This window comes from Mauremys mutica, chromosome 3 (assembly GCF_020497125.1).
Source record: "Mauremys mutica isolate MM-2020 ecotype Southern chromosome 3, ASM2049712v1, whole genome shotgun sequence".
In the NCBI taxonomy this organism is placed as follows: domain Eukaryota; kingdom Metazoa; phylum Chordata; order Testudines; family Geoemydidae; genus Mauremys; species Mauremys mutica.
Window position 1 is genome coordinate 3,782,015 of NC_059074.1, and position 13,672 is coordinate 3,795,686.

The 13,672-nt window shown below is 55.6% G+C and overlaps 1 protein-coding gene across 4 annotated transcripts in view; it reads right to left on the reverse strand.

Annotated features, from left to right (window-relative positions):
• Positions 1-13,672, reverse strand: part of DNMT3A (DNA methyltransferase 3 alpha) — a 247,436-nt gene that overhangs the window by 31,367 nt on the left and 202,397 nt on the right. For all 4 annotated transcript variants that reach the window (XM_045009567.1, XM_045009568.1, XM_045009569.1 and 1 more), the window contains exons 12-15: positions 11,730-11,879; positions 10,455-10,499; positions 8,579-8,658; positions 345-457 (exon numbers count right to left, since the gene is read on the reverse strand). In XM_045009567.1, the coding sequence (XP_044865502.1) occupies positions 345-457; positions 8,579-8,658; positions 10,455-10,499; positions 11,730-11,879 (388 nt within the window). The remainder of the gene's footprint in view (positions 1-344; positions 458-8,578; positions 8,659-10,454; positions 10,500-11,729; positions 11,880-13,672) is intronic.

A 13,672-nucleotide genomic window follows, 5' to 3' on the forward strand; every position in this document is an offset into this window, starting at 1 on the left:
AAGTGCGACCCCTCCCTGCTCCCTCCCTTGCGGTCCCCTAACTGCAGGGGGCAGGTCCGTGCTGAGCTGGGAAGGCAACCCACAGGTCCCAGTCTGAGCCCACTGGGGCTCAGGGCCCATGCCAGCTGGCACACAGCCGGAGGGCTGGGAGGGGGTCCGGCATCACCATCCCACATGTCCCCAAGGCCTCTCCGGTCCCCTCATCCCTGACTGGCCTGGGTGCGGGGGCCCTGGAGAACCGGCTGCAGTTCCCAGGGCAGTGGCTGTCTGATGTTCCTGCCCAAGCCCAGATGGAAGCACAGAGCCGGTGCAGCTGGCCGAGCGCCCCGGGCTCCCACACCCACCTGCAGCAGTTGTTGTTTCCACACATGAGCACCTCACGGCCGCCGCAGCAGATTGTACAATAAGATTGATACCCATCGTCGTCGTATTGGTACGCGCACTCCAGGAAGCAGTTCTGGGGGCAGTGAGAGGGGCGTGAACACCGCGTCCCCTCCACACCCCTCCACCCCGGGGGACGGCCCACAGCACAGATGCAGGGCTCTGCACCTGGCCATGGGGACGCTGCGCAGAGTACTCCCCCCTCGGGCTGCCCTGCCGGGCTAGGGAGCAGAACCCCTGCAGCTGACTGCGCTGGGCTGCTGCGGGGAGCCTGCCTCGAGGGGAAATTCTTCGAGCAGAGGGATAAAAGGACCTGGAAATGCTTCAAGGCAGCAAAGGGATGGAACCCCAGGAGAAGAGGAGGTTACTCACCTGCAACTGGAGGTTCTTCGAGACGGGTGGTCCCTACCTGCATTCACTGAGGGGTTACGCATGCGTCGTGCGCCCGGAGCCGGAGCATTTGGAAGCAGGTGTCTGTTGGTGTGTGCGCCCTTGCGTCACCTCATGGTTTTGTCTGAGGTGATAACGGGCGGGGGGGGGGAGCGACCACGCCCTCAGTTCCTCCCCCAGATGCGCAGCAGAGGGGCTGGAGGGCAGGCAGTGGAATCCCGAGGGGAGGGAGGAACGGAGGACAGCCGTGCAGAGTCCCGCACCAAGGTACATCGGGGAGGGTGCTGCAGTCGCCGTGTGGACTCTCACTCCAAGTCCCGTCAGTGGAGAGCAGAGTGTAATACAACTCGAAAACTGCTTGGCAACCCTGCCTGCTCCTTGAGCCTCGCAGCTATTGCAATAAACAGTCTAGGGCAGCGCTTCTCAACGATTAGCAACCCCAGGACCCTCCGTTTGATTTAACTTTTTTTGGGGACCCCCTGCCCTGCCCCTTCACTGAGGCCCCGCCCCCACTCGCTCCATCCCCCTTCCCTCTGTTGCTTGCTCTCCCCCACCCTCACCCATTTTTACCAGGCTGGGGCAGGGGTTCGGGTGTGGGGGGTGCAGAGTGCGGGCTCTGGGAAGGAGTTTGGGTGTGGGAGGGGGCTCAGGGCTGGGGCAGGGGGTTGGGGTGCAGGTGGGGGGCTCAGGGCTGGGGGAGGGGTTGGGGTGTGCGGAGTGCAGGCTCTGGGAAGGAGTTTGGGTACGGGAGGGGGCTCAGGGCTGGGGCAGGGGGTTGGGGTGCAGGTGGGGGGCTCCCGGGAAAAAATTCCCTATGGCGGACAGAGCTGTCCCTAGGGACCCCAGGCAGCACGGGGCCAGCAGCCCGGAGCCCCTGGACTTCCAAGAGCTAAGCAGATCAAAGCCAGCATCTCTACCCCACTGAGGAGAGTTAAACTTCAAGACTCCTTATAAGAAATGGAAAGGGAGATGGATTTTTTGTTGTTGCTGTTTTTAAAATTAAATAGGCAGCGAGGATTGTTTTTAAATTATGATGAAGAACAAGTTTAAGCTTTGTTGTAACGTGCGTTGTTTGCCTGGACTGCTCAAGACCTGAATGCTTGTGTAGGAGGAACTATTGAGCTGGCTTCTTAAATCCCTTCCTGCTGTTTCACATCTGATCCTCCTTGAGGAAAGATAGGAGCCTTGTCTTGTAACAGGCTTATTCAAAGTGATTCAAGCTACGAACGTGAGATCTTGGCAGAGTGTTGCCGTTTTCATAATGTAATAAAAATACTGCAATGATCAATAATAATTAATAATAAATAGTGTGTAATAAACATGTCATAAAAACAAATGTTGTATCTCCAAGCTCACTGCTTTCATAACTTATACTCAGGTAAAGGAAAAAATCCCTGGAAATATTCATTTTTAGGAGGGGGTTCTTGAGACTTGACATTTTAATGAAAGGGGTTCACAGGATGTTAAAGTTTGGGAACCACTGCCCTAGACGCATGGGCGGCCAGGGAGGCCCTGTGCGCTGCCCTTGTGCTCACACACGCTGCCCCCACAGCTCCCATCGGTCACGGTTCCCGGCTTATGGGAGCTGCGGAGCCGGCACTTGGCCGGGGGCAGCGTGCGGAGCCTCCCTGGCCGCCCATGAGCCTTCCAGGCAGGTAGGGAGCCTGCCTTAGCCCCGGGCCCCCGATGCGCTGGGAGGGAGGGGGAGGAGTTGATCAGCAGGGCCTGCGGACTCCCTGGATCCCAGTTTGAGAAATGCTGGTCATGGGGAGCTCCTGATAGGTCTCGTCCTTGGCAGGTAGAAGATCAGAGCCCTGCGGACGTCAAAGGAGTGAAGGTGCTGCTCCTCTGCCGAGGCATGAGGCTTTGGGAAGAAAGCAGGTGAGTGTATGGGGTGGTTGAGATGAAACTGAGCTATGACCTTTGGTAGAAACTTGGGAGTGCAGGCGCAGGAAGACTTTGTCCTTATGGAACGTGGTGAAAGAGGGGGTCCTCCATCTTGGCCCCCAGTTCGCCTACCCTTCTCGCCGAAGTGACAGCCACTAGGAAGGAGACTTTCATGGAAAGGAGGGACACAGAGCATGAAGCCAGAGGCTCGAAGGGTGGTTTCATTAACGCCGCTAGAACGAGGTTGAGGTCCCACTGGGGGGTGATAGGCTGGATGGGTGGGAAAGTCCTGAAGAGACCTTTCCAAAACCTGGTAGTCAACGGATGTGTAAATACGGAGTGTGCTTCCATGGGGCGGTGGAAGGCGCTGATCGCCACTACATGAACCTTGAGAGAACTGAGGACGAGCCCTGATGTCTTCAAGGACAAGAGGTTGTCCAAAAGAGAAATGCCCCCTTCCTCAGGGGAAAGCCCTTTTGCTGGGACCAAAAGGCCAAGTGATTCTCCTTGGCTCAACAGGAACGCCTCATGGACTCCTTCCTGCTGCTCGAAAGGCTATCATGCCCCACCTACGAACACTCCCGTTCTAGAGAAGATGCCCATCCAAATACCAAGCTCTGAGGTGAAGTGTCTGTGGATTGGGATGTCTGATCCTGCTGTTGTGTTGTGGGTAGGGGAAGTGAGGGACGGGCTGACAGAAGGAGAAGGTTGGGAAACCAAAACTGGGGTGGCCAGAATGGGGCCCTCTCCTGCCTGATCTTTTGGAGGACTGGTGGGAGGAGTGGAGGAGGGGGAGTAGCAGTTGATCTGGTCTGACCAGTGGAGGACGAGGTATCGCCTTGAGCAGTACGTGCTGCATGTTGTTGTTGCTGTGGAAGGCAAAGAGGTCTCTGGTGGGAGTCCCCCACTGGCTGAAGATGTTGTTTACTACAGAGTCGTGCATCTCCCACTCGTGACTGGAGATGAATCTTCGGCTGAGATCTGCAATCACGTTCTGAATCCCCAGAAGATAGACTGCCAACAATAGGCTCTTGTGGGCAATGCACCAATCCCGCAGACTGACCGCTTCCGCACACAGACCTCCTGCCCCCTGGTCTGTGATGTAATAGATGGTGGTGTCCAACACGATGAGAACATGATGCGAGCGAATGGATGGGAGAAATGCTTGACACGCTTGCCGAACCGCCTGGAGTTCCAGAAGGTTGAGGTGCATCCTGAATTCCCGAGGGGTCCATGTCCCTTGCGTCATGTGATGGGCCATGTGCGCTCCCCATCCTGTGAGGGATGTGTCCTGTCCAGGGAGGATGGGGATCCCTGTACAGACCTGCCGCGGGTCCATTCACTGGACGGAAGAGAACACCTCGGGGGGGACTGACAACGTAAAGCCCGTGGCACGTAGTGTGTGAGAGTTTGGTGGGGTAGGTACAACCCATCACGGGGTGTCAGGTCACATATAGTCAAAAGAAAGGGAAAGGCAGTGCCACAGCCGGATAGGTCCTATGCTGGTGACCCTGACCATAAAGTGTGGTAGTACGGCCTAGTGGCTGGAGTCGCCCCTCCTCATGGGGCTGCATGGCTCAGTGGCCAGCATCAATAGAGCGACCCTTCCTTACAGGGCTGTGTAGCCTACTGGCTGGAGTCAATAAAACTGCCCACATCTGAGGGGCTGTGTGGCCTTTTGGCCCATTGGGGAAGTGGAGCGCCGCCTAGGAGTGTGTGGCGCCTGGGGTAGGGGGACCTGGGCCCTCCCTGCTCCTCTGAGTCCCAGCCCAGGGCCCTGGCAGTGGCGAGGGTGCTCACCACTGAGTCAGCGGGGATCCCCCCGAAACACACTGACCTGTTCTCCAGTTCTCCCCCCCGGGCTGCTTCCTACCCTGTCTTCTTCAGAGGTGGCCCCTGGGTCTCTGGGGTCCTCGGCTGGTGCACCTCCTGATGACTCCCTTCTCTGGATTCCACAAGCACCCTAGAATCCGTCTGGGGCTCGGCGTGCGTTGGCTCTGTGGTTTGGGCTGGTAGCAGCTCCCGGGAGAGAGCTGCAATCTGCACACTTCTCGTTCAGCAGCCTGCCTCGACTGAGCAGAGCTGCTTCTTTAATATCTTGCCTATAGGCTGAGCGTGCCCAGCAGGGGTGGAGGGGCATGGCCTTCTCATCCTGCAATGCGCAGTTAACCCGTTCTGGGCCAGGATGTGGTAGGTACACCCCATCACAGTGAGTAAACCCTCTGGAGCAAAATCTGCAGACAGTGAAGGTGGAGGTGAGCGAAGGCGGTGATATATGTATAGGATGCCATGTGGCCAAGGAGGGATAAGCAAGTCCTGACCGGGACAGATGGACTGTTGACTATCCAGTCAATGAGTTCCTGTCGAGGCTGGAACCTGTCCCTTGCTAGGTATGCTCTGGCTGTGACCGAGCTGATGGAGACCCCTATGAAGTCTTGGGGCTGTGTGGGAATCAAAATTAATTTTTCGATGTTGACATTGACTCCCAGGGAGGAAAGGAGTCTGAGCAACATGGAGGTCGAGATTCAAGCCTCGTCTCTGGATCGCGCTCTGCTAGTCGAGATGCGGAATATCAGGACCCCCGAGGTGGGCCGCTACGATAGAGAAAACTTTGGGGAGCAGTTTTGGCAGAACCCTGTACTGAAAATGCTGAGGGCCTACCATGAACCTCAGGAATTTTCTGTGGGTTGGATGAATGTCTATGTGACAATAGGTGTTCTGTATATTGAGAGCCATAAAGCACATGCCTTTTCCTAGTGACAGCAAGATGGCCGCTAAAGCGACCATACGAAACTTGGCTGGCAGGTGAAGCGGTTGAGGCAATGGAGATCCAGGATTGGTCTCCATCTGCCATTCTTCTTGCTTACCAGGAAGTAAGTGGAATAGAACCCCGTGCCCCGATAGCTTGGGGGAACGCGCTCTCTCACTCCCCTTTGCAGTAAGTGGCCACTTCTAAGGCAAGGATGCTGTTGTGAGAGTGGTCCCTGAGGAGGGATTGGGGTGGGAGATGTGGATGAGGTAGTGTGCTGAACTCGATTGTATAGCCATAGCCGATGGCATCCAGGACCCACTTGTCTGTTGTTATTGCACTCCAAGCTGGTAAGAAGAGTGCTAGATTCACCCAAAGGGGATGCATTAGTTGCATGGCAGTTGGCACAGTGGTTGACACTCAGAAATACTGTTTCTGAGAGGTCTGAATGTGAGATGCTGAAATCTGGGAAGGGGGCATGGAGGGCGGGATCGCTGGGTCTTCTGGTACTTCCGAGGAGGTTCGTATGGTCTCTGGTGGAAGAATGGGGAGTCCTGAGTAGGTGGTGGGTGGTAGAAGTTACCAGATACCCAGCGTTCAAAGTGTGACTCTGGAATCCTCGAGGGAGTGGAAGGAATTGTCAGTCTTCAGATTCAACCAGTGCGACTCATCGAACGGGAGCTCCTCGATGGCATTTTGCACCTCCCTGGGGAAACCGGATTTGCGGAGCCACGATTCCCTCCGCATGACAATGCCCGTGGCCATGGAGTGTGAAGAGGATCCGCAGGGTCTTGAGCTGACGGTAGCGCTGTTTGCCCTCCTGCAGGATAGACTGGAACCATACTCGACCTTGCTGAGGCGCCTTTCAGTGAAGTCCTCCAACTTTCCGTCGTTGAGGAAGTCCGATTTGGCCAGCAAGGCCTGGTAGTTTGAAATTGGAGGCTAGCTCAAGAGAAGACCTGGAGCCCCAGAAGATCTAAGCATTTGCCCTCCTTATCCGACGGGGGTGGAGCGTGGGTGTTGCTGTCTGGACTGTTCTGTTGCTGCTTGCACCAAGAGGGAACTGGGTGGGGGTGTGAGAAAAGGAACTCCGACCCCTTGGCCGGTATGTAGCATCTCTTCCCTGCCCCCTGGGAGGTAGGTGTGCAAGTGGGCAGGGTAGGCCAAACCATTTGAGCTGGTTGGAGAATGGCACCATTGATCGGCACCAAGGAATGAAAGGTGTCCAGGACCTGGTGCTGCTTGTCTCGTACTCCCTCCAGTGGAATATGAAGGCCGTCCACCACTCTTCACAGGAGTTCTGGGAACTGCCAAAAGTCATCTGGAGGTGAGGTGGAGTGAGGTTACTGCAGTGGCTGGAGAGGACGATGGGAAATGCTCTTGATCTGGCAGTACTGGTGGAACCGGACTGAGCAGATTGGAGTACCTGCTCGAGGGCCCTCTGAGCAGGGATGGGGTGAAGTCCTTGTGTTCTGTTGGAATCCTCCCATGATGAGAACTCAGATCTCGGTTCCAATGGTGGTACCGTTGGAGCCGGTGGAAGTGTGAAAACTGTAGAAGGATGAGTCACAGCATGACTTGACTGCGGTAAGTCCTGAATAGATCGGACCTCCCTAGGTGCAGAGGGTAGAGGAAGGCATGGAGATCTCAGTTCTCCTAGGGCAAACAGTTCATGTGGTTCTGGTGCTTCCTCCAATCCCCCCTGTGTTAACGGTACTCATTCCGCAGCCAGAACTGGCACTGGAGTGGAGGACTGTCCCGGAGTCGATGGAGCCCTTGTTTTAAGGGAGGCTGACATTGAGAGCGTGCATGACTGGGTGCTCGGTGCCGGCGGATCTGCTGGTCTGCATGATTTTTTGTCATGCTTGTGCACCTTGGAACACCCCGCTTCTCCATGGCTGGTACATGTGGAAGGTACATCGTCCTTCTTAGGCTTGGAGGAAGAATTACTGTCATGCTTATCACAGAAGATTAGGGTTGGAAGAGATCTCAGGAGGTCATCTAGTGCAATCCCCTGCTCAAAGCAGGACCACGGTTCCCTGCCTCCCAACTAGGCCCTGGCACATGGTCCGTAGCAGTGGTGCCGGTGGAGCAGGACTCTGTCTCCATAGCGGGAGGCGCACTCCTGGGTTTCTCAGGCCAATGTACAGGGCAGTTCTCCAGCCTGGTTCCAATTAAGGACTCATGGTGACCTTCTTGAGGCAGAGAGCCTGGCCTTCTTGGGTACGGCGTGGGAAGGACTGGCAGATACGGCTCCTGGATGCAATGTGGGCCTCTCCCAAGCAGCAGCGGCACCACTGCTGCTTGTTGCTGACCGAGAAGGAACATGGGCAGGAGGTGCAGATCTTGAATCCTGGCATCTTTGTTACAATCCACTTTCTGCGTGTGGGTGCTGGGGAGGGGGAACCGGTAAACAGATTCCACAAAGGCCTCAGTTCTACTAAAATTATTCCTAAAAACAACACTATGTTAAAAACAGCAAAAACTGGAAGAAAACACTCTATAATGGAGGGAGGGATAGCTCAGTGGTTTGCGCACTGGCCTGCTAAACCCAGGGTTGTGAGTTCAATCCTTGAGGGGGCCACTTAGGGATCTGGGGCAAAAATTGATCCTGCTAGTGAAGGCAGGGGGCTGGACTCGATGACCTTTCAAGGTCCCTTCCAGCTCTAGGAGATTGGTATATCTCCAATTATTACCTTTTTATTACCTAATCCTGAACTGTTATTTTCCAGTAGGTCAGAGACGAGAGGACACTAGCAGCTCGGGCTTGGACCATGCAGCGGTGAGAAGGAACTGGAGACGCGGTTGGTCCGCCCCACCCTTTATCGCCTCGAATGAACTCATGAGGTGAAGCCAGGGCACATGCACTGACCAAAAGACACTTCTACTTGAACACGGCACACGTGTGACACCTCAGCGGAATACAGTAGGGACCATCACTCGAAGAAGGTGCCCACACAGGGGGAGAGAGGCCTCATGTTAGCTTGGGAGGCCCAGGTGGCACTGGCCTCGCTGCAGCTGAGGCCTGAAGCTCGGGTCTCGCCCCTCTGCAGTGCAGAACTGGACAATCAAAGTGCACATGCGGCTTTGCTCGTGTCTGACCTGGAACATTCAGGGAGGCTGGGGGCCAGGCCAGCCTACAGAGACAAGAAGGCTCCCCCCACTCCATACCTTGCAGTTTTGGCACATTCCGCCGATAAACAGAGGGTGTTCCAGGGTAACGTTGAGGCTTCCACAAGAAATGCAGATATCTGGGGAGGGGGAGAGTAGAAAAGGCAAGTGTTACATACAATGGGGGCTTCTCAGCCTCACCTCCACCCCCTCCCCCTCACTCTGTGCCCCAACTACCTGGCCCAGAGCACCCCAAGCTCCCAGGAACCATCCCATGCTGCACTGCCAGCCTGGCTTCCCAACTGAGTCAGTGGGAGCCCCAGCAGACTCCACACCCACTAGCCACAAGAGGAGTCTGGACGGCCACACACGTTAAGGCTCGGAAGAGTCATTCGATATCCTGCATCACACCGGGCAGAGACTCCAGCCAGCGATTCCTGCCTCCTGCCCACAAGCGCCAGACGAGTTAGAGCGCATCCGTTCCACAGACCCCCGGGCCTAAGCTAAAGCGTTCAAGTGACGGCAAATTCCCCACAGCCGCTAGTGGCTTGCTCCAGTGGGTCGTTACCCTCCTCTCCCTGTTAAAACTCTGCTCCTTATTCCTAGCCTGGATTTGTCTAACTTCAGTTTCCAGCTACTGGGTCTTGTTCTGTCTTTGCGAGAACAAGCCATCAGCCCCATGCAGAGCCAGGAGCAAGGCTCGTACCCTTCTTTCAGGTCAACTAAATGAGAGTTGCAGAGTGCAAGGCCAGAAAGGACGGTTCGATCACCCCGCCTGGTGGGTGCGTATCCAAGGCCACTGCACGCCAGCCAGTTCCCCCTGTAATGTGTGTGTGCCAGCAAGGCAGCCGGTCTGCATTTAGAGATGCCAAGTGGTGGAGAATCCCCCACTGCCCTTGGGGTGTCCCGCCCACCCCTGGGTTAATCCCACGCATTGTTACAGATTTGCACCTTGTTTCTCGTTTGAATGGCTGGCTCCAGCTCCCAGCCTCTGGCTCTCAGCTGCCTGTCTCCGCTAGCGGAAAGCCCTCTAGGACATGGTGAGTTCTCCCTGGGAAAGCACTTACACACTGTAACCAAGACACCTCTCAATCTTCTCCCTGGTCAGCTAAACAGACAGTGCTCCAAGCGTTTACTCCAGCCCTGTCCGCCTGCTTTGGGCGGCTCTTTTCTGCACCCTTTTAAAAGTGTGACCCCCAGAACGGGACACCGAATTCCAGCAGCGTCTCCCCAACGTCGTGTACAGAGGGAAGATCTCTGGGCTCCTCCTCGCTACACCCCTGGTTACACAGCCAAGGCTTGCTAACGCTCATACCGCGCACTGGGACTATCATTTCCAGGCCCTGACGGCCCCCCACTCTGTGCACATGGCCTGCGCCCCTGGCTCCTACCCGGAGAACCTGGCATTGCCTGTATTGCACACGTTGTGTTTGAACGGGCCCAGCTTACCCGCTTGCTAGTTACCCCCTGCCAACGGCTGCGCCATCCCCTAACTTCACCAGCAAGGACCTGAGATTTTCATTCAGACCAGTGCTGAGGACACTGAGTAGCATGGAGCCAACTGCCTTCTAGTCCAGTCTCCCGTCTCTAACCACATCTCTGTGCCACTGGCCTCAGCATTGCTCCCCTGATGATCCCAGCGGTGTGGGAATGCAACACACGCGACCACTCCTGGTAGTGGCCCATGCGGTGTCCCCAGGACAGCCCTTCCACCCGCCAGGATGGCCACAGTCTCACCGCTGCATGCCAGTCAGGTGCAAACCAGGAGGTGTCTCTGCCAACTGGCTCCCTTCCTGCCTCTCCGCCACCACAGTCCCTCTCTCCGCGGCAGGACGGTGTGTGGGCAAGGGGGAGGCTGAGGCTGACCGACGTCCCCTCTCTAGGGATGTCTGGGGGTGGCAGCAGGCGCTAGGCACCTCCCTGCTCACACACTCACCTTCAATGTTCCTGCATTTCTGGCGAACCTCATAAACAAGCCGCTCTGGGGAAGCGAAAGAAGAAGTCGTCAGGCAGGTCACGGGGGGCTGGAGGGCGGCTGGGTTACACACAATGGCACAGGATGCTCTGCGCCAGCCCGGGGGCAGCTCGTAAGGTAAGAGCGGGAGTTTCTACAGGGCCTGAGAGAAGGGTCTTTCCCTAGCCAGGACTCGGCCACTCAACCCTGCCATGGGGCGGGGCGGAATTCCAGCCCCTTCTCGTACTGCCCCTGAGGGCGCGGGGTCCTGGATGCAGAGGAAATGACAGTGTCCCCAGAGATGGGGCAGTGCGAGGGAGACAGGGACCCTGCTGCCCAGGGAGGAGCCAGGAAGAGCAGAAGTGGGATCCGGGCCCTCGTACGGGTCTGCTCCGGGACCCATGGGAGATGGGGGGTCTCAGGGCAGTCCCCCTTGCTGACAGTCTCCGCAGAGACACGAGGGGAAGAATGGGTGTGAAGATGGCACTCGGCCAACGATCGGGGCTGAGATGCTGGCCAGACACTGGCCAGGCCCAGGCTGCATCTGCCCTCTGGGTAGGAGGTTTAGTGCCCGGGGCCGTTGGGCACCAGTGGCCAGCGCTACACACAGAGCCAGTGCTGCCCTCCAGCGGCAGGGCAGTGTGTGAGCACAGACACGGTGGCCGGTTCTCTCTGTCTCCTCTCCCCTGGGTGGCTGAGGGGAGAGAGGAGCTACTCTGGGGTCCATTACTCTGCAGTGGGGTGGCAGCCCCCACTTCTCTCCTCACCCCTCCCTTGCCCGGCCAGTGAGAAGGAGGATGGCAAAGGAGCTCTCAGGCCGGGGAAGGTCTCGGGTGGGGTTTAACCCACGTCCAGAGGCAGCCCCTGTCCAGGACAAGCTGGAGCTGCCCTGGGCTCGGGGTTCAAAACCAGATTCCAACTGCCCGAAGGGGCAGGGTGGGGCCCACAGTGGCCTGGCTCGGGGGGCTCTCCGCAGCTCAAGAAGGGGAATTTGGGAGCTAGGCTTGGGCAGCTCTAGTTCTCAGGCTGGCCGGGGGTGGGACTAGTGCTCCCCAGGGCCAGCAGACAGAGCCCTGCAGCCTCCCTGGGCCAGCGGGGTGTCTCTGCTCTCACGATGCCAGCAGCACCATGGGAAATGCTGTTCTGGAGCTGCAGCGGCGGCCAGCGGAGCTCGGTGCCAGTGGGGGTGAGTGGCCCTGTCTGGGGCCAGCCAGCCACCCCTCCCCAGAGGCCCTCCCTCAGCGGGCGGGCGGCTACCTCGGGTGCGCTCGTCTATGATCTCCTTGACCTTGGGCTTCTCCGTTGTGCTTTTCCTTGGTTTTTTGGCTGGCGGAGGCGGGGGGTAAGCGGCTGCTTCTGGCTCCACCCACATCTCCGTGTAAACTTCTTTGTAGGGATTCCGCTCCTCTGCGCAAAGGGAAAGGGACGTGGTTAGAGCGGGCGCCGGAGAGCAGCACGGGCCAGCTCCTCGCAGTGGGCACAGGGGAGCTGGGCAAGGCAGCTGGCTGCCAGGCATTTCCCAGTGACTCCCGGGGCAGCGTATGCAGCTGGCCCCAAGCCTTCCACTGCTCCCTCCCCCTCCTCCCCGCCGCCTGCCTCTCTCTGCCAGCCATGTCGTGAATCTGATCGAATCTCTCACTGAAGGATGACAGGGCAGAAAGAGTTAATTAACTCACACACTGGCCTGACCCAGGGCCCAACTTTAGAGACTGGTTAGGAAGATCTGTAAATGACCAGAGCTTTGAAATGCAGCCGCATTGTTAGAGGTAGAAGGGGAGGTGTTTGCTCAGGGCTTGGGATGTCAGCAAACAAGGCTTGTCTATTGCTAGAGCTTTGATTCAAAGCTCAAAAAAGGAATATTAACATTTAGGAAGACACTTGAGGGAAATAGTATTATTGTCTATGTGTCTCTTTGAAGGTTGTGGTAACCTGTATCTGACTGTTTAATGGATAAATTGCCCTGTGCTAATTGCCAGGATGTTTGGGAGAAGGAGAGTTAAGCCCATTGTTTTCTCAGGCCAAAAGGCTGCTGGAAATGTATAAAAACCCTGGGACACGATCCTGCTTCATCTCAGATCTGCTCTGGGTTTCAAGAGGGGGAAACCTTAAGCCACAAGGATTGAGATCCCCAGTCACTGACTGGAGTCACCCTGAATAGAACATAAGAAAGGCCGTACCGGGTCAGACCAAAGGTCCATCTAGCCCAGTATCTGTCTACCGACAGTGGCCAATGCCAGGTGCCCCTGAGGGAGTGAACCTAACAGGCAACGATCAAGTGATCTCTCTCCTGCCATCCATCTCCATCCTCTGACGAACAGAGGCTAGGGACACCATTCTTACCCATCCTGGCTAATAGCTATTTATGGACTTAGCCACCATGAATTTATCCAGTCCCCTTTTAAACATTGTTATAGTCCTAGCCTTCACAACCTCCTCAGGTAAGGAGTTCCACAAGTTGACTGTGATCTGCGTGAAGAAGAACTTCCTTTTATTTGTTTTAAACCTGCTGCCTATTAATTTCATTTGGTGACCCCTAGTTCTTGTATTATGGGAATAAGTAAATAACTTTTCCTTATCCACTTTCTCAACATCACTCATGATTTTATATACCTCTATCATGTCCCCCCTTAGTCTTCTCTTTTCCAAACTGAAGAGTCCTAGCCTCTTTAATCTTTCCTCATATGGGACCCTCTCTAAACCCCTAATCATTTTAGTTGCTCTTTTCTGAACCTTTTCTAGTGCTAGAATATCTTTTTTGAGGTGAGGAGACCACATCTGTACACAGTATTCGAGATATGGGCGTACCATGGATTTATATAAGGGCAATAATATATTCTCAGTCTTATTCTCTATCTCCTTTTTAATGATTCCTAACATCCTGTTTGCTTTTTTGACCGCCTCTGCACACTGCGTGGACATCTTCAGAGAACTATCCACGATAACTCCAAGATCTTTTTCCTGACTCGTTGTAGCTAAATTAGCCCCCATCATGTTGTATGTATAGTTGGGGTTATTTTTTCCAATGTGCATTACTTTACATTTATCCATATTAAATTTCATTTGTCATTTTGTTGCCCAATCACTTAGTTTTGTGAGATCTTTTTGAAGTTCTTCACAATCTGCTTTGGTCTTAACTACCTTGAGTAGTTTAGTATCATCTGCAAACTTTGCCACCTCACTGTTTACCCCTTTCTCCAGAT